The sequence below is a fragment of the Mesoplodon mirus genome (genome assembly GCF_964341445.2).
Source record: "Mesoplodon mirus genome assembly, chromosome: 3".
NCBI lineage: Eukaryota > Metazoa > Chordata > Mammalia > Artiodactyla > Ziphiidae > Mesoplodon > Mesoplodon mirus.
This window is the reverse complement of record NC_138978.1, coordinates 156,918,532-156,945,841: the sequence shown is the minus strand read 5'-3', so window position 1 is coordinate 156,945,841 and position 27,310 is coordinate 156,918,532. Positions and strand designations below refer to the sequence as shown.

General features: G+C 38.4%; 1 protein-coding gene across 4 annotated transcripts in view; it reads left to right on the top strand.

Annotated features, from left to right (window-relative positions):
- HMCN1 (hemicentin 1) overlaps positions 1-18,013 on the top strand; it is a gene marked incomplete at its 5' end in the record, with an annotated part of 518,370 nt that extends 500,357 nt beyond the window's left edge. For all 4 annotated transcript variants that reach the window (XM_082615777.1, XM_082615778.1, XM_082615776.1 and 1 more), the window contains 3 exons: positions 809-928; positions 14,525-14,651; positions 16,410-18,013. In XM_082615777.1, coding sequence (XP_082471903.1) covers positions 809-928; positions 14,525-14,651; positions 16,410-16,776 — 614 coding nt within the window. In that variant the 3' untranslated portion in view covers positions 16,777-18,013. The remainder of the gene's footprint in view (positions 1-808; positions 929-14,524; positions 14,652-16,409) is intronic.
- Between the last annotated feature and the right edge of the window lie 9,297 nt (positions 18,014-27,310).

The window sequence follows — 27,310 nt, the reverse complement described above, 5'->3', positions numbered from 1 at the left end:
AATTAATTTTTTTACTATCTATTCCCACTCTTTTTATTGCTGTTTTCTTGACTTTGTTTAGTAATGGCAGGTAGCTCAGCTCTTTATAATTTATAAAATGTTTTTGATATATTACGTGTTTGAACCTTCCAACAAGCCTGTGAAGTAGGGAGATTGTATCAGTGAATCCTGTTGGCAGAAGAATTAACTGAGATCCTGAGAAGTTAAGTGGCTGGCCCAAAGTAATATAGCAACTATATGTATATCTAGTTGCCATTAGTACTTTACAATTGTATGAAGTTGGATGAATATTCCTATCGCAAAGATAAAACCGCCTCCACTTAATGATATCTGCATATAGGAAAGCTATAGGCATGGCTGTTGGAGAGAGAGAGAGAGGCCACTAAACTTTAAATAAAATAGAAATGAGTATTTCTTTTCCCAATTAATCTCAATAGAAACTTTATCTTTTAGGTAAATTCTACTGTGTTCTGTCAAGAGTTTAGTACCTTGGTGGTTTAGGATCCTGTACAGGTCTGTTTCATCTGTCATTCCAATCTTAATTACTTAACTAATACTGCAATTTGCCAGTTTGGGGCTTCAGCTCATATGTGCTTATACACAGAAGAGATGTTCATATTTTATAATGCAGGACAGTTTATATTGTACTCCATTAAAATATACTGATATGAAACAGCTTTGAACATTTTTAAGCACAAGTATAAAATCAAATTTTCTGTTGTATGTCAACAACTTGTTTATAGTTGGTTCTGTCACAGTTTCTGCCTTTACTTTGCATGGTTATACACACTGCTTTTTTTCTGCACAGATATTGATGAATGTGAAAATAGAGACACCTGCCAGCATGAGTGTAAAAATACCTTTGGGAGCTATCAATGTATCTGCCCACCTGGCTATCAACTCATGCTCAATGGAAAGACATGTCAAGGTGAGAAAACGTTGGGACATTTATTGCTACAACTTAACGTAAAATGAATATAGTGTGAGAAATGTCTTTTTTTTGAGTAATTTTTCTTCTAGTTGCTTCCTCTCCTCTCACATTCCCATGGGTCAGACTTATCTATAATCCTTGCTTTTGCAAGCAGGAGAAAGCAATTAAGCAAAGGAAGATTTGAGAAACACTTTTGGTACGGTCTTACTAGAAGGAGCAAGAATGCCTAAGCTGCTTCATATCATATATATATATTTAAAACTAAATGGAAATAGACCTCTTCAAACATGTTTTCACAGTTCAGCTAAGAAGAAAGGAGAAATGAGAAGAGTGCTCAGTATTAGGCATTATTTTATACTTTGTCTTAGTGGTCAGTGGGTAACTGATTAATCCACTCATTCTTTGAGTCAAATGATGAGTAACAATCATGTGACAGAGTTGCAGGATGCAGGAGGTTAAAACAGATGAATAATGTACACTGTCTTCCCTTTATGATCTTAGAGTCTAGTGGAGACAGACATGCAAATAAGTGCATAATCAACATACAAGGTTGTAGGTGTTATAACTGTTTTAGATAACGTGTAGTGATGGTAGAAAGAAAATCAATCTCAATAGCAAAATTGTTACACAAAAATGTGAAGGGAGCATTGTATATTGATGAGGTTTAGTATGTTGTAACGTGTCCTTGATCACAAGAATATGAACTTGTATAAATCGTTAAAATCTTCTAAGAAACCACCTCAATTCCATGGACAAAATCTAAGAATATTATATAGGTCTTAATAAGCCTCTGAATTTTATTAGTTCCTGTCATGTATAAAACGCTTTCCTTCACAAAAGACTTGCTAGGATGCAGCTCATGGAAATGTGTTCCAGAAGCCAAGACCAGGATGCACAATGGCTTCACCTGAGTTACCATGAGCTTCCACACACTTACTCAACCCAGTCACCCATCACACTCCCTGAGAGCCCCCACTGATCCTTTGGGCTGGAGAAGGAAAATGAACTCAATAATAACCTTTACTCCCAGCCATCACTCAAACATTTATGAAGAACTTACCCTGTGAGGAACATCTTACTAAGTTTTGAAATACTGGAAGAACATACGTACATTATAGTTTTATGTTTTTCCAAAACAACTATTATCTCATTTTAATCAGAAGTATAGTTTTGTCAAGAACAATAATTTGTACCCATTCTACAGATGATAAAACTAATTCTCAGAGTGGTTATGTGAGTCTCAATGTCCTAGAACCATCAAGAGCAAGGGTAGGACTTGTTCACAGATCTCACAATGTCAGGAATGGTCCTTTGTCTCTCCTGTGATGCTATGAACACCAGGGTCATTGTATTGTGGGAGCAGACAGAGGTTAGAGCACTTACATTGTCCATATTTTATAACTTCTCCAGCTCTTCAACCCAAGAATCCTTCTGAAGAGGTGGCAGTGCACAACACTAACATTCCACTCCCAACAGGTGCACCAGGCACCAAGGAAGGAAGGGGGTAGATACTAAGCATTTGGAATAATCAGCCAGACTGCAAACTCCTTAGCCAGATTTTTTTTTATTTATTTATTTATTTATTTATTTTATTTTATTTTTGGCTGCATTGGGTCTTTGTTGCCGCGCACGGGCTTTCTCTAGTTGCGGCAAGTGGGGGCTACTCTTCATTGTGGTGCATGGGCTTCTCATTGCAGTGGCTTCTCTTGTTATGGAGCACAGGCTCTTGGCATGTGGGCTTCAGTAGTTGTGGCACACAGGCTCAGTAGTTGTGGCACACGGGCTGACTTGCTCCGCGGCATGTGGGATCTTCCCAAACTGGGGCTCGAACCCATGTCCCCTGCATTGGCAGGTGGATTCCTAACCACTGCACCACCAGGGAAGCCCCTTTAGCCAGATTTTTAAGGGTTATACTATGTCATATTCTCATTAGAGGATCTTTTCTTCTCTAAATTATTCCAGTTTGTTTTTTTTAGTTGTCCTTGTCACTCTTTCAGTTCAAAACATTTTTCAGCTTTCACTTGTACTCCAGAGAGTGGAAAATAATGTGCACAAATCAGAAACAGGTGTCATTTAAAATGTTTGCAATTTAAATGAGTTACATATTTTTGTGGTTTTAAAAAAAGACATGAGGGACTTCCCTGGTGGCACAGTGGTTAAGAATCTGCCTGCCAATGCAGGGGATATGGGTTCGATCCCTGGTCCAGGAGGATCCCACATGCTGTGGAGCAACTAAGCCAGTGTGCCACAACTACTGAGCCTGCGCTCTAGAGCCCGAGAGCCACAGCTGCTGAGCCCACGTGCCACAACTACTGAAGCCCGCACGCCTAGAGCCCATGCTCTGTGACAAGAGAAGCCACTGCAATGAGAAGCCTGAGCACCACAATGAAGAGTAGTCCCCTCTCGCCGCAATTAGAGAAAGTTCGCGCACAGCAACAAAGACCCAATGCAGCCAAAAATTAATTAATTTTTTTAAAAGTTGTCTAAGAAAAGACATGAGAGACAACAATTATGACCTTTAAAGAAGTCTTTACTCTAAAGAATAACTTGGAGTCTTTATAGCTTTAGAAAGTGTTTGAGGCATTTATGAGGAACAAAATGCTACTTTTCATTCACAGATAAATTTTTGAAGCTTTATACATTAGTGATAGAAATGTCAGTAATAAAAGGGATATTGAAGTGAATTTGACATTGAATGAGGACAAAGACTAGTCTAAAGTGGAAGTCACCAGACTTCAAAATGAAAAACAAAAAACATGACCAATTATAATTTGCCTCAGAAGCAGAGAGGAGAAACTAAAAAATCCATATGCTAATTTTAAGCACCATTAATCTAATTCTAAAACTGTAAAAACACTACATGTTGGCATTGCATTCGAAATGAGTGTTCTAATCTATCCAAGTTTTTAAGAAGCAATTCATAATGTTTGTCAAGAATCTGAATTACTCTACACCCTCTATAAGACAAATGTTTCAAGTATGCTTATCCTAAATTACTTTTTTAACGTATTCAGAGCACTTGGTTAATGCATTCATATGTTCTAAAGTTATTATTGTGAAAGTTTTTCAGCTCATCTTGGTATTCTTTTCTTGTAGCAATAATATTTATGTTATGAAATCCCTATACTTTAATTTTTATCATAATAATTTTCTAATAATATTTTATAAAAGCCAGACATCACCACATTGTCAGTTAACAGAAGACAGTCTGATTTCTCCATCTTTTCTAGCTTCTTTTTTTAAGACCAATGAGTAAAGTGAATGAACAGAGTGATTAGAGTGAATGCCTACAGGATACTTACTCCTGAGGAGATAGCAGTAGACAGAAGACAAAGGAGGGCTACCTTCCCCGAAGCTCAAACACTTTATGAAAGCTCTTCTATAGGAAGTGTACATTATTATGGAGCTAGAGACAAACACTTTGTATATTAGATTCTCATATCTCTGATAGATTTATTTGCAGCCAATGAAAATCTGTGATAAGGTAGCTGTTCTTATTATGCCTGGACATAATTCTGGCCTCTAATCACCATTTTCACGGATCCTAGCAGCCCACTGGCCTCCATGTTTCTGCATGAGCTCACTCTAAAAATTAAAGCTAAAATGAAATTTGGAGTATAGATGGGCAGGGAATTTTTTTATGGAGAGAAAAGAAGATTAATTGAATTTCTTTCACATTTTCCTAAAAGGCTTTTCACTTCATTCTGAGACAGTCTCATTTTGTCAAGGAGATGGAGCACTGCTGGCAGATAAAATCATAATTAGAAATTGGTTTACAGAGACAAAAGGCAAGATTTAACTGAAATAAAACATGTTTCACTCTGTTCCATTCCTGGAGGAAAACTAGTCCTAATATAAAATGAGCAATAGAAAGCACATTATGTCATTATCAGCACATCTAAGTAACTAAAAAGTCAAGTAGGTGATTTACTCCATATCATTCTAGCTTAATATCTTTTGACTTTGTACAGACTATTGTTAAGTTTAAAGAAACTAATTACATTGTATGTCATTTCCTTAAGAAATGGAATATATTTGGAACCAAATCTAAAAATGCTCATTTTTGACACAGAAATGCAAAGGGCAAATAATTTTAAAATTTAACATTTATTCTCCACGATTTATATACTGTCTCTTGGAATATCTTCTCGCCTTTTTTTATAGTAATATTCCAAGTTATTTACAAGTTCACAAAAGAACTTCACAAATTTAACCCAAGATCAATATAAATACCATCATGCAGATACCAAGTCACTACTATGAAATGACATAATAATTACACATAGCCATTGGTTGTGGCACCAATTCCATGACTGAAGCACATTTGACCTTTAGAACCTACCTCTCCAAAAAACTGATTTGGGTCCAATTATACATCAGAATCTATGTTTATTCAAATACTAAAGAAGAAAATGTTACAAGTGGTTCTGTGCAGCCCATTGACTTAAACTTTCTCTAAAATTAGTCTTCATATTTTTTGTTTACCTACTCCAAAAAGAAATTTGAAAACCTTATACTTCACTCATACTTGTAAAAATCAACCTCCAAAGTTTCTTACCGTGTTTAAATAGTTACAGAGAATGTGAGTTCTGGCATTGTTGTTTGGTGTTTACGTGCTTTCAATGTATTTTCATCAAAACTTTGGAACTGCACACTTAACTCAGTTACTGGAGGATGACCACCATATAATTTAAAAGTGTGTACTCATTGTAAAACCAACCAGACTGTCAGAAAAATGTCTAAAGTCATTTTTCTATTCAAGTAAAAGTGTTAGTAGGTGTTCCTATGACAGCCAGCTCACTTCTGAAATCTAATTTAAAATGGAGAGCTAAGACCATTGGTTTGTAGCCATGATGAAATAAGGCCTGCCACTATCAATATATGCCACCAATTCTCTTACCCTTCCTATGTGCCTGGAAGCATTGTATACCCTGTATCATAAAGAGATTTGCAATTAGTGGAAACATTTTTTTGTAAAGCAGAAGAAGGATGTAAGAGGGAAGATTTTGGGAAAGGAGAACTCCAGGCCATAGGAAATTCTCAAGCAGATTGATTTTAGGAAGGAGAACTTAGGAGGGAAAATCAAAATCTGAATGGAGAGCAGGACAAGATGGTGGAGTAGATGGATCTTGAGCTCACATCCTCTCAAAAGCACAACAAAATCACAACTAACTGCTCAACAACCATTGATTTAAAAAAAGACTGGAACCTACCAAAAAAGATAGTCTACATCCAAAGACATTACAAATAGAACTACCATACGACCCAGCAATCCCACTACGGGGCATATACCCTGAGAAAACCATAATTCAAAAACAGTCTTGTACCAAAATGTTCATTGCAGCTCTATTTACAATAGCCAGGACATGGAAGCAACCTAAGTGTCCATTAACAGATGAATGGATAAAGAAGATGTGGCACATATATACAATGGAATATTACTCAGCCATAAAAAGAAACGAAATTGAGTTATTTGTGGTGAGGTGGATGGACCTAGAGTCTGTCATACAGAGTGAAGTAAGTCAGAAAGAGAAAAATAAATACCATATGCTAACACATATATATGGAATCTAAAAAAAAAAAAAAGGTCATGAAGAACCTAGGGGTAAGACAGGAATAAAGACACAGACCTACTAGAGCATGGACTTGAGGATATGGGGAGGGGTAGGGGGAGGCTGTGATGAGGTGAGAGAGTGGCATGGACATATATACACTACCAAGCGTAAAGTGGATAGCTAGTAGGAAGCAGCCGCCTAGCACAGGGAGATCAGCTAGGTGGTTTGTGACCGCCTAGAGGGGTGGGAGGGAGGGAGACGCAGGAGGGAAGAGAAATGGGAACGTGTATATGTGTAAGTGATTCACTTTGTTATAAAGCAGAAACTAACACACCATTGTAAAGCAATTATACTCCAATAAAGATGTTAAAAAGAAAATAAAAGAAGAAGAAACCCAAGGAGACGGTACAAGGGGCTCACTTGCAATATAATCAAACCCCATGACCCCCATGTGGGCAACCCACAAACTGGAGAACAGTTATATCACAGAAGTTCTCCTACAGGAGTGAGTTCTGAACCCCATGTCAGGCTCCCAGCCTGGGGGTCTGGCATTGGGAGAAGGAGCCCCCAGAGCACTTGATGTTGAAGGCCAGTGGGGCTTGAGTCCACGAGCTCCACAGGAGTAAGGGAAACAGAGACCCACTCTTGGAGGATGCATATAAGGTCTTGTGTACACCATGACCCAGGGCAAAAGCAGTGACTTCATTAGGAGCCTGGGCCAGACCTACCTGCTGGTCCTGGAGGATTTCCTGAGGAGGTTTGGGGCAGCTGTGGCTCACTGTGGGGACAAGGACACCAGTGGCAGAGGTATGGGGGTTATTTATTAGCATGAGCTCCCCTAGAGGCTGCCATCTTGGTATCATGATCTGACCCCACCCAACAGCCTGTAGGCCCCAATGCTGGACACCTCAGGCCAAACAAGCAACAGGGCAGGAACACAGCCCCACACATCAGCAGACAGGCTGCATAAGGACTTCCTGAGCCCACAGCCACCTCTAGACATGCCCTTTGACATGGCCTTACCCACCAGAGGGTCAAGACCCAGCTTCACCCACCAGAAGCAGCCTGTAGAACTGAGTCCATAAACACAGATAAGAACCTACCCCAGGACTAGCTGGTCCCTGGCCCTTGGTGACAAGAAGGGAGTGTACTTCTGGGACACATAGGACATCCCCTACAGGGAGCCACTTCTCCAAGGTCAAGAAACATAAGTAACCTTCCACATACATAAAAATACAAATAGAAATCTAGACAAAATGAGGGGGAGAGGAGTATGTTCCAGACCAGGGAAGAAGATAAAACCCCAGAAGAACAACTAAGTGATGTGGAGATAGACAATGTACCTGAGAAAGAGTTTGGGGCAATGATCATAAAGATGATCCAAGAACTCAGGAAAACAATGAATGCACAGAGCAAGAAGTGACAAGAAGTTTTTAACTAAGAGTTAGAAAATATAAAGAACAACCATACAGAGTTGAATACAATAACTGAAGTGAAAAACACACTAAAAGGAATCAGAAGCAGAATAAGTGAGGCAGAGAATGGGTAAGTGAGCTGGAAGAGTGGTGGAAATCACTGCCACATAACAGAATAAAGAAAAAAATGAAAAGAAATGAGGATAGTTTAAAAAAACCTCTGGGACAACATCAAACGTACCAACATTCACATTGTAGAGGTCCCAGAAGGAGGAGAGGGGGAAAAGGGCCTGAGGAGATATAAAGAGATAATAGCCAAAAATTCCCTAACATGGGAAAGGAAACAGTAACCCATGTCCAGGAAGTGGAGAGAGCACCATATAGGATCAACCAAAGGAGGAACATGCCAAGGCACATAGTAATCAAACTGACAAAGAGAAAACATTAAAAGCAACAAGGGAAAAGGAACAAGTAACCTCATGGGGCTTCCCTTGTATGTTATCAGCTGATTTTTCAGCAGAAAATCTGGCCAGAAGAGAGTGGTACAATATAAATAAGGTGATGAAAGGGAAAAACCCACAACCTAGGATTCTCTATCCAGCAAGGCTCTCATTCAGATTTTGATGGAGTAATCAAAAGCTTTACAGACAAGCAAAAGCCAAAAGAATTCAGTACCACCAAACCAGCTTTACAACAAATACTTAGGGAACATCTCTAGATAGAAAAGAAAAGGCCACAACTAGAAACAAGAAGATTACAAAATGGGAAAGCTCCCTGGTAAAGGCAAACCTACAGTAAAGGTAGGAAATCATCCATATTCAAATATGATCTTTAACCCAGTAATCGTGAGAGGACAGTAAAAATGCAAGATACTTGAAGTACACTTGAAATTAAGAGATCAGCAACTTAAAACAATCATGTATATATATAGACAGCTATATGAAAACCTAATGGCAAATGCAAATCAAAAATCTATAATAGATATACACACACACACAAACAAAAAAAATGGAATCCAAACACAACTCTAAAGATAGTCATCAAATCACAAGAGAACAAAAGAGGAAGGGAAGAAAAAACACCTACAAAAACAAATCCAAAAGAATTAACAAAATGGCAGTAAGAACATACATATCAATAATTACCTTAAATGTAAATGGATTAAATGCTCTAACCAAAAGACATGTTTACAAACGGATGAATTGATAGAAAAACAAGACTGGTATATATAGAGTCTACAAGAGACCACTTCAGATATAGGGACACACAGACTGAAAGTGAGGGAATGGAAAAAGGTATTCCATGCAAATGGAAATCAAAAGAAAGCTGCAGTAGCAATACTCACATCAGACAAAAGAGACTTTAAAATAAAGACTACTATAAGAGACAAAGAAGAACACCACATAATGATCAAGGGATCAATCTAAGAAGAAGAGATAACAATTGTAACTATATTGGGTTGGCCAAAAGTTCTTTCAGGTTTTTCCTTAAGATGTTACAGAAAAACCCAAACGAACTTATTGGCCAACCCAATATAGGCACTCAACATAGGAGCACCATAATATGTGAGGCAATTATTAACAGACATAAAAGGAGAAATTGACAGTAGCATAGTAATAGCGGGGGACTTTAACACCCCATTTATATTAATGGACAGATCATCCAGACAGAAAATTAGTAAGGAAACACAGCGCTTAAGTGACACATTTGACCAGATGGACTTAATTGATGTTTATAGAGCATTCCATCCAAAAGCAGCAGAATACACATTCAAGTTCAAATGGAACATACTCCAGGACTGATCACATTCTGGGCCACAAAGCAAGCTTCAGTAAATTTAAGCAAATTGAAATCATAATCAAGCATCTTTTCTGACCACAATGCTATGAGATTAGGAATCAACTACAAGAAAAGAACTGCAAAAAACACAAACACATGAGGCTAAACAGTATGCTACTAAACAAATGGATCACTGAAGAAAGCAGAGGAAATCAAAAAATACCTAGAGACAAATGAAAACAAAAACATGACGATCCAAAACCTATGGGACACAGAAAAAGCAGTTCTAAGAGAGAAGTTTATAGCTGTACAAGCTTACCTCAGGAAATAAGAAAAGTCTCAAACAACCTAACCTTACACCTAAAGCAATTACAGAAAGAAGAATAAACAAAACCCAAAGTTAGTAGAAGTAAAGAAATCATAAAGATCAGAGTAGAAATAAATGAAATAGAGATGAAGAAAACAGTAGAAAATATCAGTAAAACTAAGATCTGGTTCTTTAAAAAAGGAATGAACCTATGTATATGTATAACTGAATTACTGTGCTATACACCTGAAACTAACATAACATTGTAAATCAATTATACTCCAATAAAATTTTTTTAAATAAAATAAAAATAAGTCAAAGTATTAAAGTGAAAATAAAAGCCGGTTCTTTGAAAAGATAAACAAAATTGATAAACCTTCAGACTCATCAAGAAAAAAAGTGAGAGGGCCCAAATCAATAAAATCAGAAACGAACAAGGAGGTGTTACAACTGAAACTACAGAAATACAAAGGACCATACTAAAAGCAACTATATGCCAATAACATGGACAGCCAAGAAAAAAATGGACAACTTCTTAGGAAGGTACAATCTCCCAAGACTGAATCAGGAAGAAATAGGAAATATGAACAGAATAATCACAAGTACTGAAATTGAAACTGATTAAAAAATTTCAAACAAACAAAAGTCCAGGACCAGAAGGCTTCACAGTCAAGTTCTATCAAACATTTAGAAAAGAGTAAACACCTACTCCTTCTAAAGCTGTTCCAAAAATTTGCAGAGGAAGGAACACTTCCAAACTCATTCAACAAGGCCACCATCACTCTGATACCAAAACCAGGCAAAGATACCACAAAAAAAGAAAAAACACAGGCCAATATCACTGATGAACATAGGTGCAAAACTCCTCAAAATACTAGCAAACTAAATCCAACAATACATTAAAAGTATCATACACCATGATCAACTGGGATTTACCCCAGGGATGCAAAGATTTTTCAATATCCATAAATCAATCAGTGTGATATACCACAGTAAAAAATTGAAGAATAAAAACCATATGATCATCTCAATAGATGCAGAAGAAGCTTTTGATAAAATTCAACATCCATTTATGATAAAAAAAAAAAAAACTCTCCAGACAGTGGGCATAGAGGGAACCTACCTCAACATCATAAAGGCCATATGTAACAAACCCACATCTAAAACTATATTCAATGGAGAAAAGCTGAAAGCATTTCCTCTAAGATCAGGAACAAGACAAGGATATCCACACTCCACTTTTATTCAGCATTATTTTGGAAGTCCTAGCCATGGCATTCAGAGAAGAAAAATAAAAGGAAGCCAGATTGGCAAAGAAGAAGTAAAACTGTCACTATTTGCAGATGACATAATACTATACATAGAGAATCCTAAAGATGCAATGAAAAAACTACTAAACCTTAATAAATTCAGTAAAGTTGCTGGATACAAAATTAATACACTGAAATCTTTTGCATTTCTATACACTAACAATGAAAGATCAGAAAGAGAAATTAAGGAAACAATCCCATTTACAATCCCATCAGAAAGAATAAAATACCTAGGAATAAACCTACCTAAGGGGGGGAAAAAAACTTACCTAAGGAGACGAAAGACCTATACTCTGAAAATTATAAGATGCTGATGAAAGAAATCAAAGATAACAAACAGATGGAAAGATATACCATGTTCTTGGATTGGAACAATCAATACTGTCAACATGACTATACTACCTGAGGCAAACTGCAGATTTAATGCGGTCCCTATCAAATTACCAATGGCATTTTTCACAGAACCAGAACAAATAAGTCTAAAATTTGTATGGAAACACAAAAGACCCCAAATAGCCAAAGCAATCTTGAGACAGAAAAACAGCTAGAGGAATCAGACTCCCCTACTTCAGACTATACTATGAAGCTACAGTAATCAAAACAGTATGGTACTGGCACAAAAACAAACATAGATCAATGGAACAGGATAGAAAGCCAGGAAATAAACCCACACACCTATGGTCAAGTAATCTACAACAAAGGAGGCAAGACTATACAATAGAGAAAAGACAGTCTGTTCAGTAAGTGATGCTGGGAAAACTGGACAGCTATGTGTAAGAAAATGAAATCAGAACATTCTCTAACACCATGCACAAAAATAAACTCAGAATGGGTTAAAGACCTAAATGTAAAGCCAGATACTATGAAACTCCTAAAGGAAAACATAGGCAGGATACTCTTTTGACATATATCATAGCAATATCTTTTTGAATCTGTCTCCTGAGTAATGGAAATAAAAACAAAATAAATAAAGTAGGAACAAATGGGACCTCATTAAACTTAAAAGCTTTTGCAGAGCAAAGGAAACCATAAAAAAATGAAAAGACAACCTACAAAATGGGAGAAAATATTTGTGAATGCTGCTACTGACAGGGATTAATCTCCAAAACATACAAACAGCTCATACAGCTCATGACCAAAAAAAAAAAAAAACCCAATCAAAAAATGGGCAGAAGCTCTAAATAGACACTTTTCCAAAGAAGACATACAGATGGCCAAAAGGCACATGAAAAGATGCTCATGCCTAATGATGAGAGAAATGCAAATCAAAACTACAATGAGGTATCATCTCACACTGATCAGAATGGACCTCATCAAAAAGTCTCAAAATAATAAATGCTGGAGAGGGTGTGGATAAAACAGAACACTTCTACACTGTTGGTTGGAATGTAAATTGATACAGCCACTATGGAGAACAGTACGGAGGTACCTTAAGAAGCTAAAAGTGGAGCTACCATATGATCCTGCTACTTTACTCGTGGGCATATATCCAGAGGAAACCATAATTCGAAAATATACATGCACCCCAATGTTCATTGCAGCAGTATTTACAATAGCCAAGACATGGAAGCAATCTAAATGTCCATCGACAGAGGAATGGATAAGGACAGTGTGGTATATATATACAATGGAACGTTAGCCATAAAAAGAATGAACTGATGCCATTTGCAGCAACATAGATGGACCTAGAGATTTTCATACTAAATGAAGTCAGGGAATGACAAATATCATATGATATCACTTATATGTGGAATCTAAAAAAAAATTGAACTTCTATACAGAACAGAAATAGACTAATAGACATAGAAAACAAACTTATGGTTACCAAAGGGGAAAAGGGGGGAGGGCTAAATTAGGAGTTTGGGATTAACATATACACACTACTATATATAAAATAGATAACCAACAAGGAACTACTGTATAGCACAGGGAATTATACTCAATATTTTGTAATAACCTGTAAGGGAGAAGAATCTGAAAAAGAATATATATACATATATATGTATGTATAACTGAATCACTTTGTTGTACATCTGAAACTAACACAACATTGTAAATCAGCTGTACTTTACTAAAAATTTTTTTTAATCTGAATGGAAATTGATTCCCAAAATATTTGCCTGCTCTCATACTGCTGGGAATTTTCATGCACTACAAGGGGAATACAGATAGCACAGTTTGAAACTATTGCTCTAAAATATGATTCTTAACTTTGGGGTCTTAATTCTTTAAATTGTGTTGAGCTCTATGACTGATAAATTTTCTGGAAGGAGAGTCCAATCTCAGCCTTGCTTTATCTCTCTTGCTTACTCATGCATGGGTACCTACACACTCGCACACAGAAACGTTTTCATTCACAGATCTCCTGATGCTCAAATATGGACCTCAAGTTAAGAATCATTGCTTAAAAACACTCATTTTCAGAAAGCTCAAAAATAAGTTTCTTTTAGCTTCATCTTGATGCTTCTTAATTTTGGTGATTTAAGAGTGTTTTTATTTAACAACTTTGCATAGAAAACAACAAAATAAAGAGCATTTCATTTGCATGTCCCCCCAGTAACCTAGGGAGAGATACTTTAGGGAGAGCATCCCACCTGTAACAACTGAGGCTGGCTTCTACACAGTTCAGATTTGATCAAACTTGGATTATGGTTCTTGATCCTGTTTTTTTTTTTTATTCCATCTCTCTCCACAAGATCTGAGTGACCTGTACAGTCTTCCCTAAATTTATAACTTCTTTAATTTCCACTACCCTGCTTCCCACTCAACAATTTGAACTTACAAAAGAAAATCCTAGGGAAGGATCAAGGATCACTCATGTTTTAAAGAGATTCTTCACTTTACAGAAAGGTTCACAAATGTCCTTTAAATTTTTAGCTTGTTTTTAGTGAACTTAACGTATTATGGGCTTTACAAAACTCAAATGCATTTTGTTTCTAAACATAAAGAACAGGTTTCTTAGTAGCTTCCCTTCTACGTTTATAGCTCTTATTTTTCAATGTCTTTTCACATATGTTTAAAAAAAACTTAGAGCAGTCTGGGAAATAGCACACCAGGAATCAGGATCCCCACTTGGTGGGTGAAGAAGCTTAAGTGCAGCTACCAAGTTCATTCACGGCGAGGAGAAAGCTAGCGCTCAACATTCCAGTCCAGTATCCACAATGCCTGCCCTGATGGTGTGTTCTGACCCGAGTTGCTGATGGTGCATGTTCTTTGTGCTATTGTAGATGTTGATGAGTGTCTGGAGCAGAATGTGCACTGTGGGCCGAATCGCATGTGCTTCAATATGAGAGGAAGTTACCAGTGCATCCAGACGCCCTGTCCACCCAACTACCAATGGGATCCTGTGTCAGGGTATGTCTTGCCTTCTCTTCCCAGACATGCTTTTGAAAATCCTTCTTCTTCTCTCTCCTTGACCAACAACCCCTGTCTGCAGTCATGTTTCACTCACAGGAAGTCAATAGCCCCCCAGGGGATAGAGAGTTACGGTGTGTTCCTTCTTCAGTGAACTGGCAAAAAAAATGAGCTCATCCTGCAGCAGCCACTGCAGCTGAAACCATCACTTTGAGCTGCAGGGTTTCTTGGAGCAAGTCTCCCCAGCATGTAATCCACCAGGCAACATCTAGAATTCTGCCTCAGCAGGAAGCATTTTATAGGGTGATAGAGCCTGCTTTTCTTTGAAATTGTCTCATTTCCGTTGGTGTTGCCTCTCAGCCGTTAGAGCGCTCTAAGAAGTATCATGGCTGTTATGGTGATGAGTCAACATGACTCCATGAGAGCGTGGAGGAGAGCAAAGATGAGTCAGTGGTCTGTCCATTCACATCTCATCTTGCTTACGTATCCTGCTGTCTGAAACACTGTCTTTTCTGGGTTCTGAATAAACCACTCTTCTATTTTCTCCCTCCCCTTACAGAAATGTTGTATTCTGTTTAGGTACCAAGTTATTGGGGTGCTTGGAAAATGAGACAATAGCCATAATGAATAGGATCCACTAATAAGGTGGTTCTGAAACCAAATGCTGGTTGGATCTCACACTTTGTTTTCCTCTCAGTGGTGACTACCATGTTACTGTAACATGGTCAAGTGTGGACTGGCCAGGATCCATCAAAAACCTATTTGTAATCTGTCTGAGGGTAATAGGAAGGAAAGGGAAAAAATTAAAAGTGCAGACTTAGGATACTTTTAAAAATACTATGACTGAAGAATCCCTATCTTCAGAACATGGTCCTTTGTACTTTTTTTTTTTTTAGTTTTACTCTTTATTACCAGTGGTTTCTGGCAGACAATTTAAAAGTCATGATGACTCAAAAACAACCACTGTGGGCCATGGAAAAAGAAAATATAGTATTTTTAATCTAAAATCATATGGAAGGCAAATACAGAAGGAAGTTTTTTTTCAGGAGTCCTAATTGACCTTTTATTATTTTTAGAAAAGTAAACCAAATATCAGTATATTCTATTTTCTGCTTTCAAATAGACTTAGGGTAGATGTTAAAATTTTAAAATCATTTACATTCCTCTCTTTAAGAAGTCCTTGTTTCCAATATATGTGAAGATGCTTCTCTTTCCAAAACTGACTTTTCATTTTAAAGACAATCTTGTGGTACTCATACTTTCTTCAATGGTTCAAAAGCTTCTGATTTTTTTTTTTTTTTTTTTTTTTTTTTTTTTTTTGCTGTACGCGGGCCTCTCACTGCTGTGGCCTCTCCCGTTGCGGAGCACAGGCTCCGGACACACAGGCTCCGCGGCCATGGCTCGCGGGCCCAGCCGCTCCGCGGCATGTGGGATCTTCCGGGATCGGGGCACGAACCCGTGTCCCCTGCATCGGCAGGCGGACTCTCAACCACTGCGCCACCAGGGAAGCCCAGCTTCTGATTTTAATAGAGCTGAGAGAGAGATATATGACTGTAGACCAGCACACTCTCATCACCATCTGGCATCTGGTTTCCGTTAATGACACAGAACATGGGGTGAGCCTTAGTGCTTTGCAGTCAGACTGTCTCCTGCCTTTAATGCCCAAAAGTTGTCATGGATCACAATCACCTGCATCATGCTTTCTCCTGCTTCCAAGCCAAGATAACTGTATACATTTCATGTGTTTGTTGTCCCTAGGTTCTGCCTCAAGAACTGTCCACCCAATGATTTGGAATGTGCCTTGAGCCCGTATGCCTTGGAATACAAACTTGTCTCCCTCCCATTTGGAATAGACGCCAATCAGGATTTGATCCGGCTGGTTGCATACACACAGGATGGAGTGATGCATCCCAGGACAACTTTCCTCATGATAGATGAGGAACAGACTGTTCCTTTTGCCTTAAGGGATGAAAACCTTAAAGGAGTGGTGTACACAACACGACCACTACGAGAATCAGAGACCTACCGCATGAGGGTTCAAGCCTTATCCTACAGTACCAACGGGACCATTGAATATCAGACCACATTCATAGTTTATATAGCTGTGTCTGCCTATCCATACTAAGCAGCTCTTCAAAGCCTAATCCACATAATTAAACTGCATATATCATGGGAATCAAATTCTCTTCCAGATTACTGTCTCCTGAACAGTTGCAATCTTGGCAACTTGAAAATGGCGCTATGCTCTTTTGTGTGCCTTCCTTGGTACTGCTGAGGTATTTTCATGATCCCATATCTTTTGGTAAGGTCTAGAAAAGTCCCTTAGTATTTTCTTTATTTATTACACTGGAGCAGTTACTTCGCAAAGATTATTCTGAACATCTAACAGGACCCATCAGTGATGTGTTATAGTAACATAGTAGCTAAGATAATTTCCTGTAAAAAAAAAAAAAAAAATCCAAGTGGATTTGAGCATTTAACCATTTTTAGAATAATGAAACTGGTTGCTATGTGTTTTGATCAAAGCTTACCGAGTAACTTATGAAGGTGCTTTTTTATGTATTAATACTTTATAATAGGACTTACATACTTATGTTCACTTAGGAAAGAAAGAAATACCACTCATTGTAGAAATATAGTACAGTTTCTAGAAAGTTTTGATACCAAATGATGCTCACCTTGATTGAACATCCAAAATAAGGAGATTATTTTCAGTGACTTTGTGGAACCAGCTGAACCAGTTAGGATAATAGGAAAAAAATATTTTTGTCCTCAGTGATTATTTATGGCATGGATCTTTGCTCTAACATTTTTGACATGGCCTTCCATTCAGTTAGTGCCATAACTTTTTTTCTTTAATTTTTTTTAAAGTCTTTATTGAATTTGTTACAATACTGCTTCTGGTTTATGTCTTGGTTTTTGGCCATGAGACATGTGGGATCTTAGCTCCCCAACCAGGGATTGAACCCACACACCCTGCATTGGAAGGTGAAGTCCTAACCACTGGACTGCCAGGGAAGTCTCATCTCCATAACTTTTACGTTCTAGACTTGTTAAATTTTCCTGTCAATTGGAAACAATTTTTTTTAAATACCAGTGGGACCGTTTTGTTTTTCTTGAAAATCTTGTATGTTCAAATTAGCATAAATGTTAAACGTCAATACACTGTAAATGGTGGTAACAGACTCTGGAAACAATTGCCAGGATGTATTCTATTTTTATGAAGTGTACATATATTTCCTTCGTGTGTATTTTCTATATAATATCTGATGGACTCTTTTATAAAGTTATTTTATGAAAAAATAACATTGTTACAGTAAAACCTGCCTAAATAAAATTTTCACATCCTTTTTCTTAACGTTTTTGAAAACCTAAAATTTGTTTCCTTATAGCTAAAGTATTAAAGTTTATAGACACACATACATATATGTGTATGTCATACATATCATAATTTAATCATCACAACTCTTGAGATAGTATTATTCACATTTTATATGTCAGGATCCTAGGATTCAGATAACTTATGTAACTTCCTTAAGACAACACAGCTAATTAGTCACAAAAATTCATACCTTCTACCTCCCATGACTCCAAGTTAAACAGTATCTCCATTTCATGACAGTTTTCTCACCTAGCTAAACAGTTTTGTATCACATGAAGTGACTTCATCTACCTGTGATAGGTAATAAGCTAGCAAAGGTCTGATCATGGCCTACGATTGAAGAATGTTTACCTAGCTCACATTATTCAAAGAAACCTGGAAAAATCATCTAGTCCATAGCCAGGCAGTCAGGAGGGTGATTATCTAAATCAATGTTTGCCAAAGAATATTCTACAGAACAATAGCCCAGGTAAGGTACTTTGAGTCAACTGAGTTCCAGTATCAAGAAGTTTGTGAAACACTATATATCATGTCCTCCTATTAAATATTTACTATGAGTACTGATACTTAAATAATCTTAGAAATTCAGTAGTAAACAAGTTTGAATTGTTCAAGTCCACAATTACCAAAATATTTAATCACAAACATTTGCCCCCAATATATTGTAATATATCACTGAACATTTGGAGAATGCTGGTTTAATATAATCAAGATATCTGCTCAACTCCTTAGTCCTTAGAAAGGATACTTTACAGCCTACTTTGGTAAACAATTCCAGCACATGACCTTGACCATTGAGCTTCTTCTTAATTGAACCACGCTGACTTTAACACCCCACTTACATCAATAGAGAGATCATCCAGACAGAAAATCGATAAGGAAACACAGGCCTTAAATGATACATTAGACCAGACGGACTTGATATTTATAGAACATTCCATGGAAAAGCAGAATACACATTTTTTTCAAGTGCACATGGAACATTCTCCAGGATCACATGCTGGGCCAGAAAGCAAACCTCGGTAAAGTTAAGAAAATTGATATCTTATCAAGCATCTTTTTCTGACCACAATGCTATTAGACATCAACTACAGTAAGTCCCCTACATGCAAATGAGTTCCATTCCAAGAGCACGTCCATAAGTCCAATTTGTTCCTAAGTCCAACAAAGTTAGCCTAGGTACCCAACTAACACAATCAGCTATATAGTACTGTACTGTAACAAGTTTATAATACTTTTCTTACAATTAAACATAAAAAACACAAAAAACAAAACACTTTTAATCTTACATTACCTTTAAAAGTACAGTAATGACAGTACAACAGATGGCATACAGGGGCCAGCATCGAGTGAACAAGAAGAGTTACTGACTGGAGGCAGGAGAGGAGGTGGGAGATGGTAGAGCTGAAGGATCATCAGCAATAGGAGATGGAGGGCAAGCTGCAGTTTTACTCAAGCCTGACATCGATGGTATAGGTTTTGGTTCCTTGCTGGATTCAATTTATCTACCCTATTGAAAAAAACCATCCAGTGATGTCTGGGTAGTAGCTCTTTTTTTCTCATCACAGATGACATGGTAGCCCTGGCTTGCATTCTGGATGGCTGCTGCAACCTTCATGTACTGTTCTACATTCCGGTCCTGTGCCTCAAAAACTAACAGTGCCTCTTCAAATGAAGAAAATCCCTTGCCATTTTCTGCATTGTGAATCTCTTCAATTCTTCAGTTACTTCTTCCTCTTGTCTCTCTTCGTCCTTTCTCTGGGCCTCCAATTCCTGGCACTTCTTAGCAGGACCAGCTACATCACCGCTGCTTTTATGCTTGCTTCTGGACACCCCGGGCTTGAAATAAAGATACTGTGCTACTGTACTCTATACAGAACTGTACAGTAAAGTACACAAAAGCACAACCACTTGTAGAGGAAGCATGCACATGACAATGTACACCAGACATGTGAACTAACTTACATGACTGGACATACAAATGCACGTTCACATCTTTGAAAGTTCACAACTTGAAGGTTCATGTATAGGGGACTTACTGTACAAGAGAAAAAATTGCAAAAAACACAGAAACACATGGAGGCTAAACAATGTGCCACTGAACAACCAATTGATCACTGAATAAATCAAAAGGAAATGAAAAACTACCTAGAGACAAATGAAAATGAAAAGACAATGATCCAAAATCCTATGGGACACAGCAAAAGTGGTTCTAAGAGGGAGGTTTATAGTGATACAAGCTTACCCCAGGAAACAAGAAAAATCTCAAACAACCTAAACTTACACCTAAATCAACTAGAGAAAGAAGAACAAACAAAACCCAAAGTTAGTAGAAGGAAAGAAATCATAAAGATCAGAGCAGAAATAAGTGAAATGGAGACTAAAAAACAATAGAAAAGAGCAATGAAACTAAAAGCTGGTTCTTTGAAAAGATAAACAAAATTGATAAACCTTTAGCCAGACTCATCAAGAAAAAAGGAGATGGCCTAAATCAGTAAAATCAGAATTGAAAAAGGAGAAGTTAGAACCAACACCACAGAAATACAAAGGACCATAAGAGACTACTACAAGCAACTATATGCCAATAAAATGGAAAACCTAGAAGAAATGGACAAATTCTTAGGAAGGTACAATTTCTCAAGACTGAATTAGGAAGAAATAGGAAATATGAACAGACCAATCACAAGTACTGAAGTTGAAACTGTGATTTAAAAACTTCCAACAACCGGGAGCTTCCTTAGTGGTGCAGTCATTAAGAATCTGCCTACCAATACTTGCAGGGGACACGGGTTCGAGCCCTGGTCCGGGAAGATCCCACATGCCATGGAGCAACTAAGCCTGTGCACCACAACTACTGAGCCTGCACTCTAGAGCCTGCAAGCCACAACTACTGAGCCTGCGCACCTAGAGCCCGTGCTCCTCAACAAGAGAAGCCACCACAATGAGAAGCCCGTGCACCACAATGAAGAGTAGCCCCCGCTCGCCACAGCTAGAGAAAGCCCGCGCACAGCAACAAAGACCCAATGCAGCCAAATAAATAAACAAAAACAATTTAAAAAAATAAAAACTTCCAACAAACAAAAGTCCAGGACCAGATGGCTTCACAGGTGAATTCTATCAACAATTAGATGAGAGTTGACACCCAACCTTCTCAAACTATTACAAAAAATTGCAGAGGAAAGAACATCTCCAAATTCATTCTATGAGGCCACCATCACCCTGATAACCAGACAAAGATACCACAAAAAAGAAAATTACAGGCCAACATCACTGATGAACATAGATGCAAAAATCCTCAACATGATACTAGCAAACCAAATCCAACAATACATTAAAAGAATCATACACCATGATCAAGTGGGATTTATCCCAGGGATGCAAGGATTTTTTAACATCTGCAAATCAGTGTGATATACCACATTAATAAATTGAAGAATAAAAGCCATATGATGCAGAAAAAGCTTTTGATAAAATTCAGCATCCACTTATGATAAAAAAAAAAAACTCTCCAGAAAGTGAGCATAGAGGAAACCTACCTCAACATAAAGACCATATATGACAAACCCACAGCTAACATCATATGCAATGGTGAAAAGCTGAAAACGTTTCCTCTAAGGTCAGGAACAAGACAAGGATGTCCACTCTCACCACTTTTATTCAACACAGTTTTGGAAATCCTAGCCACAGCAGTCAGAGAAGAAAAAGAAATAAAAGGAATACAAATTGGAAAAGAAGAAGTAAAACTGTCACTGTTTGCAGATGACATGATACTATACATAGAAAATCCTAAAGATACTACCAAAAAACTACTAGAGCTCTTCAATGAATTTGGTAGAATTGCAGGATACAAAATTAATACACAGAAATCTGTTGCATTTCTATACACTAACAATGAAAGATCAGAAAGAGAAATTAAGGAAACAGTCCCATTTACCATCACATCAAAAAGAATAAAATACCTAGGAATAAACCTACCTAAGGAGGTAAAAGACCTATACTCCCAAAACTATAAGATGCTGATGAAAGAAATCAAAGATGATACAAACAAATCAAAAGACATACTGTGTTCTCGGATTGGATCACTACTGTCAAGATGACTATACTACCCAAAATAATCTACAGATTCAATGCACTCCCTATCAAATTACCAATGGCATTTATCACAGAACTAGAACAAATAATTCTAAAATTTGTATGGAAACACAAAAGACCCCAAATAGCCAAAGCAATCTTGAGACAGAAAAACAGCTGGAGGAATCAGGCTCCCTTACTTTGGACTATACTACAAAGCTACAGTCATCAAACAGTATGGTACTGGCACAAAAACAGCAATATAAATTAATGGAACAGGATGGAAAGCCCAGAAATAAACCCATGCACCTATAGTTAATCTATGACAAAGGAGGTAAGAAAGAATATTCAGTGGAGAAAAGACAGTCTCTTCAATAAGTGTTGCTGGGAATACTAGACAGCCACATGTAAAAGAATGAAATTAGAATATTCTCTACACCATACTCAAAAATAAACTCAAAATGGAATAAAGACCTAAATGTGAAACTGGATAATATAAAACTCCTAGAGTAAAAGATAGGCAGAACACACTTTGATATAAATTGCAGCAATATCTTTTTGGATCCATCTCCTAGAGTAATGGAAATAAAAACAAAAGTAAACAAATGGGACCAGCTAAACTTAAAAGCTATTGCACAGCAAAGAAAGCAAACAAAATGAAAAGACAACTTACAGAATGGGAGAAAATATTTGCAAATGTTTCAACCAACAAGGGATTAATCTCCAAAATATACAGACAGTTCGTACAGCTCAGTATGGGAACAACCCAATCAAAAAATGGGCAGAAGATCTAAATATACATTTCTCTAAAGAAGACATACAGATGGCCAAAAAGCACATGAAAAGATGCTAAATATCACTAATTATTAGAGTAACGCAAGCCAAAACTGCAATGACGTATCACCTCACACCAATCAGAATGGCCATCTTCAACAAATCTACAAATAATAGAAGCTGGAGAGGGTGTGGAGAAAAAGGAACCCTCCTACACTGTTGGTGGGAATGTAAATTGGTGCAGCCACTATGGAAAACAGTGTCGAGTTTCCTTAAAAAACTAAAAATAGAGCTACCATATGATTCGCCAATCCCACTCCTGGACATATATCAAGAGAAAACCATAGTTCTAAAAGACTTATGCACCCCAGTGTTCATTGCAGCACTGTTTCCAATAGTCAAGATATGGAAGAAACCTAAATGTCCATCAACAGATGAATGGATAAAAAGGATGTGGGGTGTGTGTGTGTATGTGTGTGTGTGTGTGTGTGTATGTATATATATATACATGTATATATATAATGGAATATTAATCAGCCTTAAAAAAGAATAAAATAATGTCATTTGCAGCAATATGAATGAACCTAGAGATTATCATACTAAGTAAGCCAGAGAGAGAAAAACAAATATCATATGAGATTGCTTACATGTGGCATCTAAAAAAAAATGATACAAATGAACTTATATACAAATAGACCCACAGACATAGAAAAACTTATGGCTTCCAAAGGGGGAAAGGGAGGAGGAATAAATTAGGAGGTTGGGATTAACATATACACACCACTATATATAAAATAGATAATCGACAGGGACCTACTGTAGAGCACAGGGAACTCTACTCAGTACTCTGTAATAACCTATAGGGGAAAAGAATCTGAAAAAATGGATATATGTATATGTGTAACTGAACCACTTTGTCATACACCTGAAACTAACACATTGTAAATCAACTGTACTTCAATTAACAAATAAATGGTGCAGTGAGCCCCCAAAAACAAAACAAAACAAACAGTTAAGTGACTCCATGTGGCCGTGGTGGTGGGCAGGCCTAGTATTCCTTGTGTTCCTCACTATCATGCACTTGTTCTGTTGCTTTTCAGAACCCCCTCCCCCTGACAAACATTTGCCCCTGCTGAGTCTGAAAAAAAAAATGTAATATGATGTCAAAAGCCATGATACTCCTAGTAGGACTTCTGATGATGGTTGCAGTTCAGAGAGAATGGAAACTCATGCTTCAGTAAACATCTAAAATAGTGCCCCAGGGAGAAAAACTAGTTAACTGTCGGGTCTGCCATAAAAATCCTGGCTTACAACAATCTTTACAGGTACTAATATGTTCATACAACGAGTTTTATCAATTCAAACACAGAGAAAATCCCCCTCTCCACCAATTCGAGCACAATGGGCAATACCCCTGTCAGGCCCAATACCTTGCCTATGTTTGACTCCTTTTAAAAGGGTTTCATACCTTTTGCATTAATCATAGCTACTTTTGTAATTCAGAAAACCAGTCATGCTTCCAATGCCACTACACCTCTAATGGTTCTCTTGGGTATGGTGAGCCTCTCTGGAACAACCCCTGGCCACCAGATGCTAATATCACCAGTGTTTTGGAACCCAGACCGAAACTGCATTCCCACAAATACCTCTACTCTGTGTGCTTATAATGAAGACCAGACCCAAGGTGCCTACTGGATAGGGATGGAATGGACTAAAAGTTGGGCTAGAAATTGTCAGGCTCTATGGCAACAATGGGTGAAATCCTCTTGCTTCACCATCTCATCTAAGCCGAGGGCACGGAGTACTCCCGGACTTCATGATTTTGAATATACTAATGGGTCCTTGTCTCCGCATTGTGTTCATAACTTGTCCCTTCCACGGATCCGGATGGCTGTTTCCTTGTCAAATTCTTCTATTCCCATATCTCTTACTGAACCTTCAGGATATATCTGGTTATGTAGCACTCCCTAGAATGAGGGCCCAAAGACAAGGGCACGCCAGTGAATATTTGGCCCCTATGTAACTGCTTATCCTTATATCAATAATGTGTGGCACAAGGAAGCTTGTACATTAGGACATTTGGCCCCATTCACAGTCACAATACTCAACACCATCCTAGGGGGGCCATCAGATTAATATCGGCAGGAATAGGACTGGCAGGGGAACTGGCAGCTCCACAGGGAGACTTTGCCTACCATGAGGTAACCCTAGAAAATCTAACCAACACTTTGGAGAGCCTAGCCCTGACCACTGAAAATGCCCTAAATAGACTCAGCTTCTTTAAGCTCACTGTCCAATGTAGTTAGGAGAATAGATTGGCCTTGGATTACTTGCTGACTGAGCAGGCTGGTGTTTGTGCGGTCATAAACAAAACCTGCTGTACCCATGTTAATAATTTGGTCCAGATTGAGATGACATCAAAAAGATTTATGAATAAGCATCATGGTTACACCACTACAACCAGGGGTCAGGCCCTAACGCCATGTGGTCCATGATTAAGAGCACTCTCCCTAGGCTTACTTGGTTCCTGCCCCTCCTGGACCCAATAAAGGTCATACTCTTCCTCCTCCTCTTTGGACCCTTCATCTTTAACCTCTTGGTTAAGTTCATGTCTTCCAGGTTACAACAGTTCCACATCAAAACGATGTGAGATTCCAACCTCTAAAACCCTGACTTAAAACAAGAAACTGTCCTGCCCCTGGGACTCCAGACCAGGCATCCAGAGATTTTCACTCCCTGACAGGCAGGGTCAACACCACTGCCCAGCCTTGAAGCAACTACCGAAGATGGACCATTGCCTCTCTGCTTCCCATAAGAATAGGAATAAAATCTTCAAGGGAGGAATGCGTCAGGAGGGAAAGCGGCAGGACACAAACACTAGATATTGAAGAAGGGGTGCAGCCGTTAGGAAACAGTAAAGACTGGCTGGAACCAGCTGAAACCAAGGGGGCTTTGAGAATAGTCCAGGCAGGGAGAGGAGTTGAGGAAGATGGCGGAAGAGTGAGACGCGGAGATCACCTTCCTCCCCACAGATACATCAGAAATTCATCTACACGTGGAACTGCTCCTATAGAACACCCACTGAACGCTGGCAGAGAATAGTCCAGGTATTGACATTTAGCTCATTATAACCTTCATTGTAATACTAAAAATCACTACCTCTTACACAATGACAGTTCCGAGGAAGACCAAAAAAGGCCAAAAAGTGGGCAGCGGCCCAACTCCTGGGAAATCCCCACCCTACCCCAAAATAGCAAGAATATTCCTCCCACTATGAAATTACTTAGCCCATAAAAACCTATGATCCCATACCCTGGGGCCACTCTCACTTTGAGACAGCCTGCATTCTGCCTATGGAATGTGTATCTCTCTAAATAAACTTGCTTTCCCTTTACTCTGGCTTGCTCTTGAATTCCTTCCTGCTCAGATCCAAGAACCCTCACTTGGTGGTCCGTCCTAAGGACTACTGCAGGTCCCAGGACGTGACATTTCCCTCTCCTGCAACAGCATCTCTCCCGTAATGGGTACTACTATGAATGTGCTGCAGCATGGTGTCTGAGAACGCCTTAGGAATCAAAACAATAGTGCACGACATTTCCAGCCCAGCGAGGTATGATCCAAGTCAGACCCCACTCTGGCCCTCTCTCTGGCCTTTGCTGAATACACTGGCTGGTATTCTGACAAGTCAATCTGTTGGAGAAGTGTTCGTCTTGACTCAGAGGATACAGTTTTAGATTAGGTGCCCCAGCATCCCTTTTTAATGGGATTCCTATTGGCCACGTGTTTTTGGCCTTCCCTGGGGTGCAGTTAGCACACACTCTGGTCTTACCTTTTCCTAGACCTCTGGGGGAAAGAGCTGTGTCTCCTTTCCTGGGGTTTTCATTATCGCCATCTGTAGGCTTAATGTGTGTTCTGGTGGGACTCTGATGTCAAGCTGTTCTGGTGAAAAACTTCAGGGTGAGGTCTATCAGACTGTTCATCAGCTCATTCCTCACTGTCAGTTTCACCTGGGCTCCTGTGGGGAATTAGGTGCCTCAAGTTAAAGGGAGCCCCTGGGCCACTTCATTCATCAGAGTGACCCTCTTTCTACCATACGAGAGGCTCTCATCTCATTTTTTTGTCTCATGTTTTACTCTAGGGCAATGTTTTCCAGTGTTCTTCCTCCTTATGGTAGCACATTGTACCTTCCCCAGTAGTGGCTTTCCTCTCTTGGGACAATGCCAGGGCCAAAAAAGTGGCATTTCATTTCGTTTGGCATCTTCCTCCTTCTGTTGTTGTTCCCTGTTCAACACTTTAAAAGCAACACCTACCCACTGAAAAGGGTTCATTCCAAATGCATCATCTAATCTTTGCAACTTTCTCCTGATATCTGAGGCACTTTGCCCCCAAAAAGTTCAAGCTTACCATTCTAATATTTTCAGGGGCCTCGGGA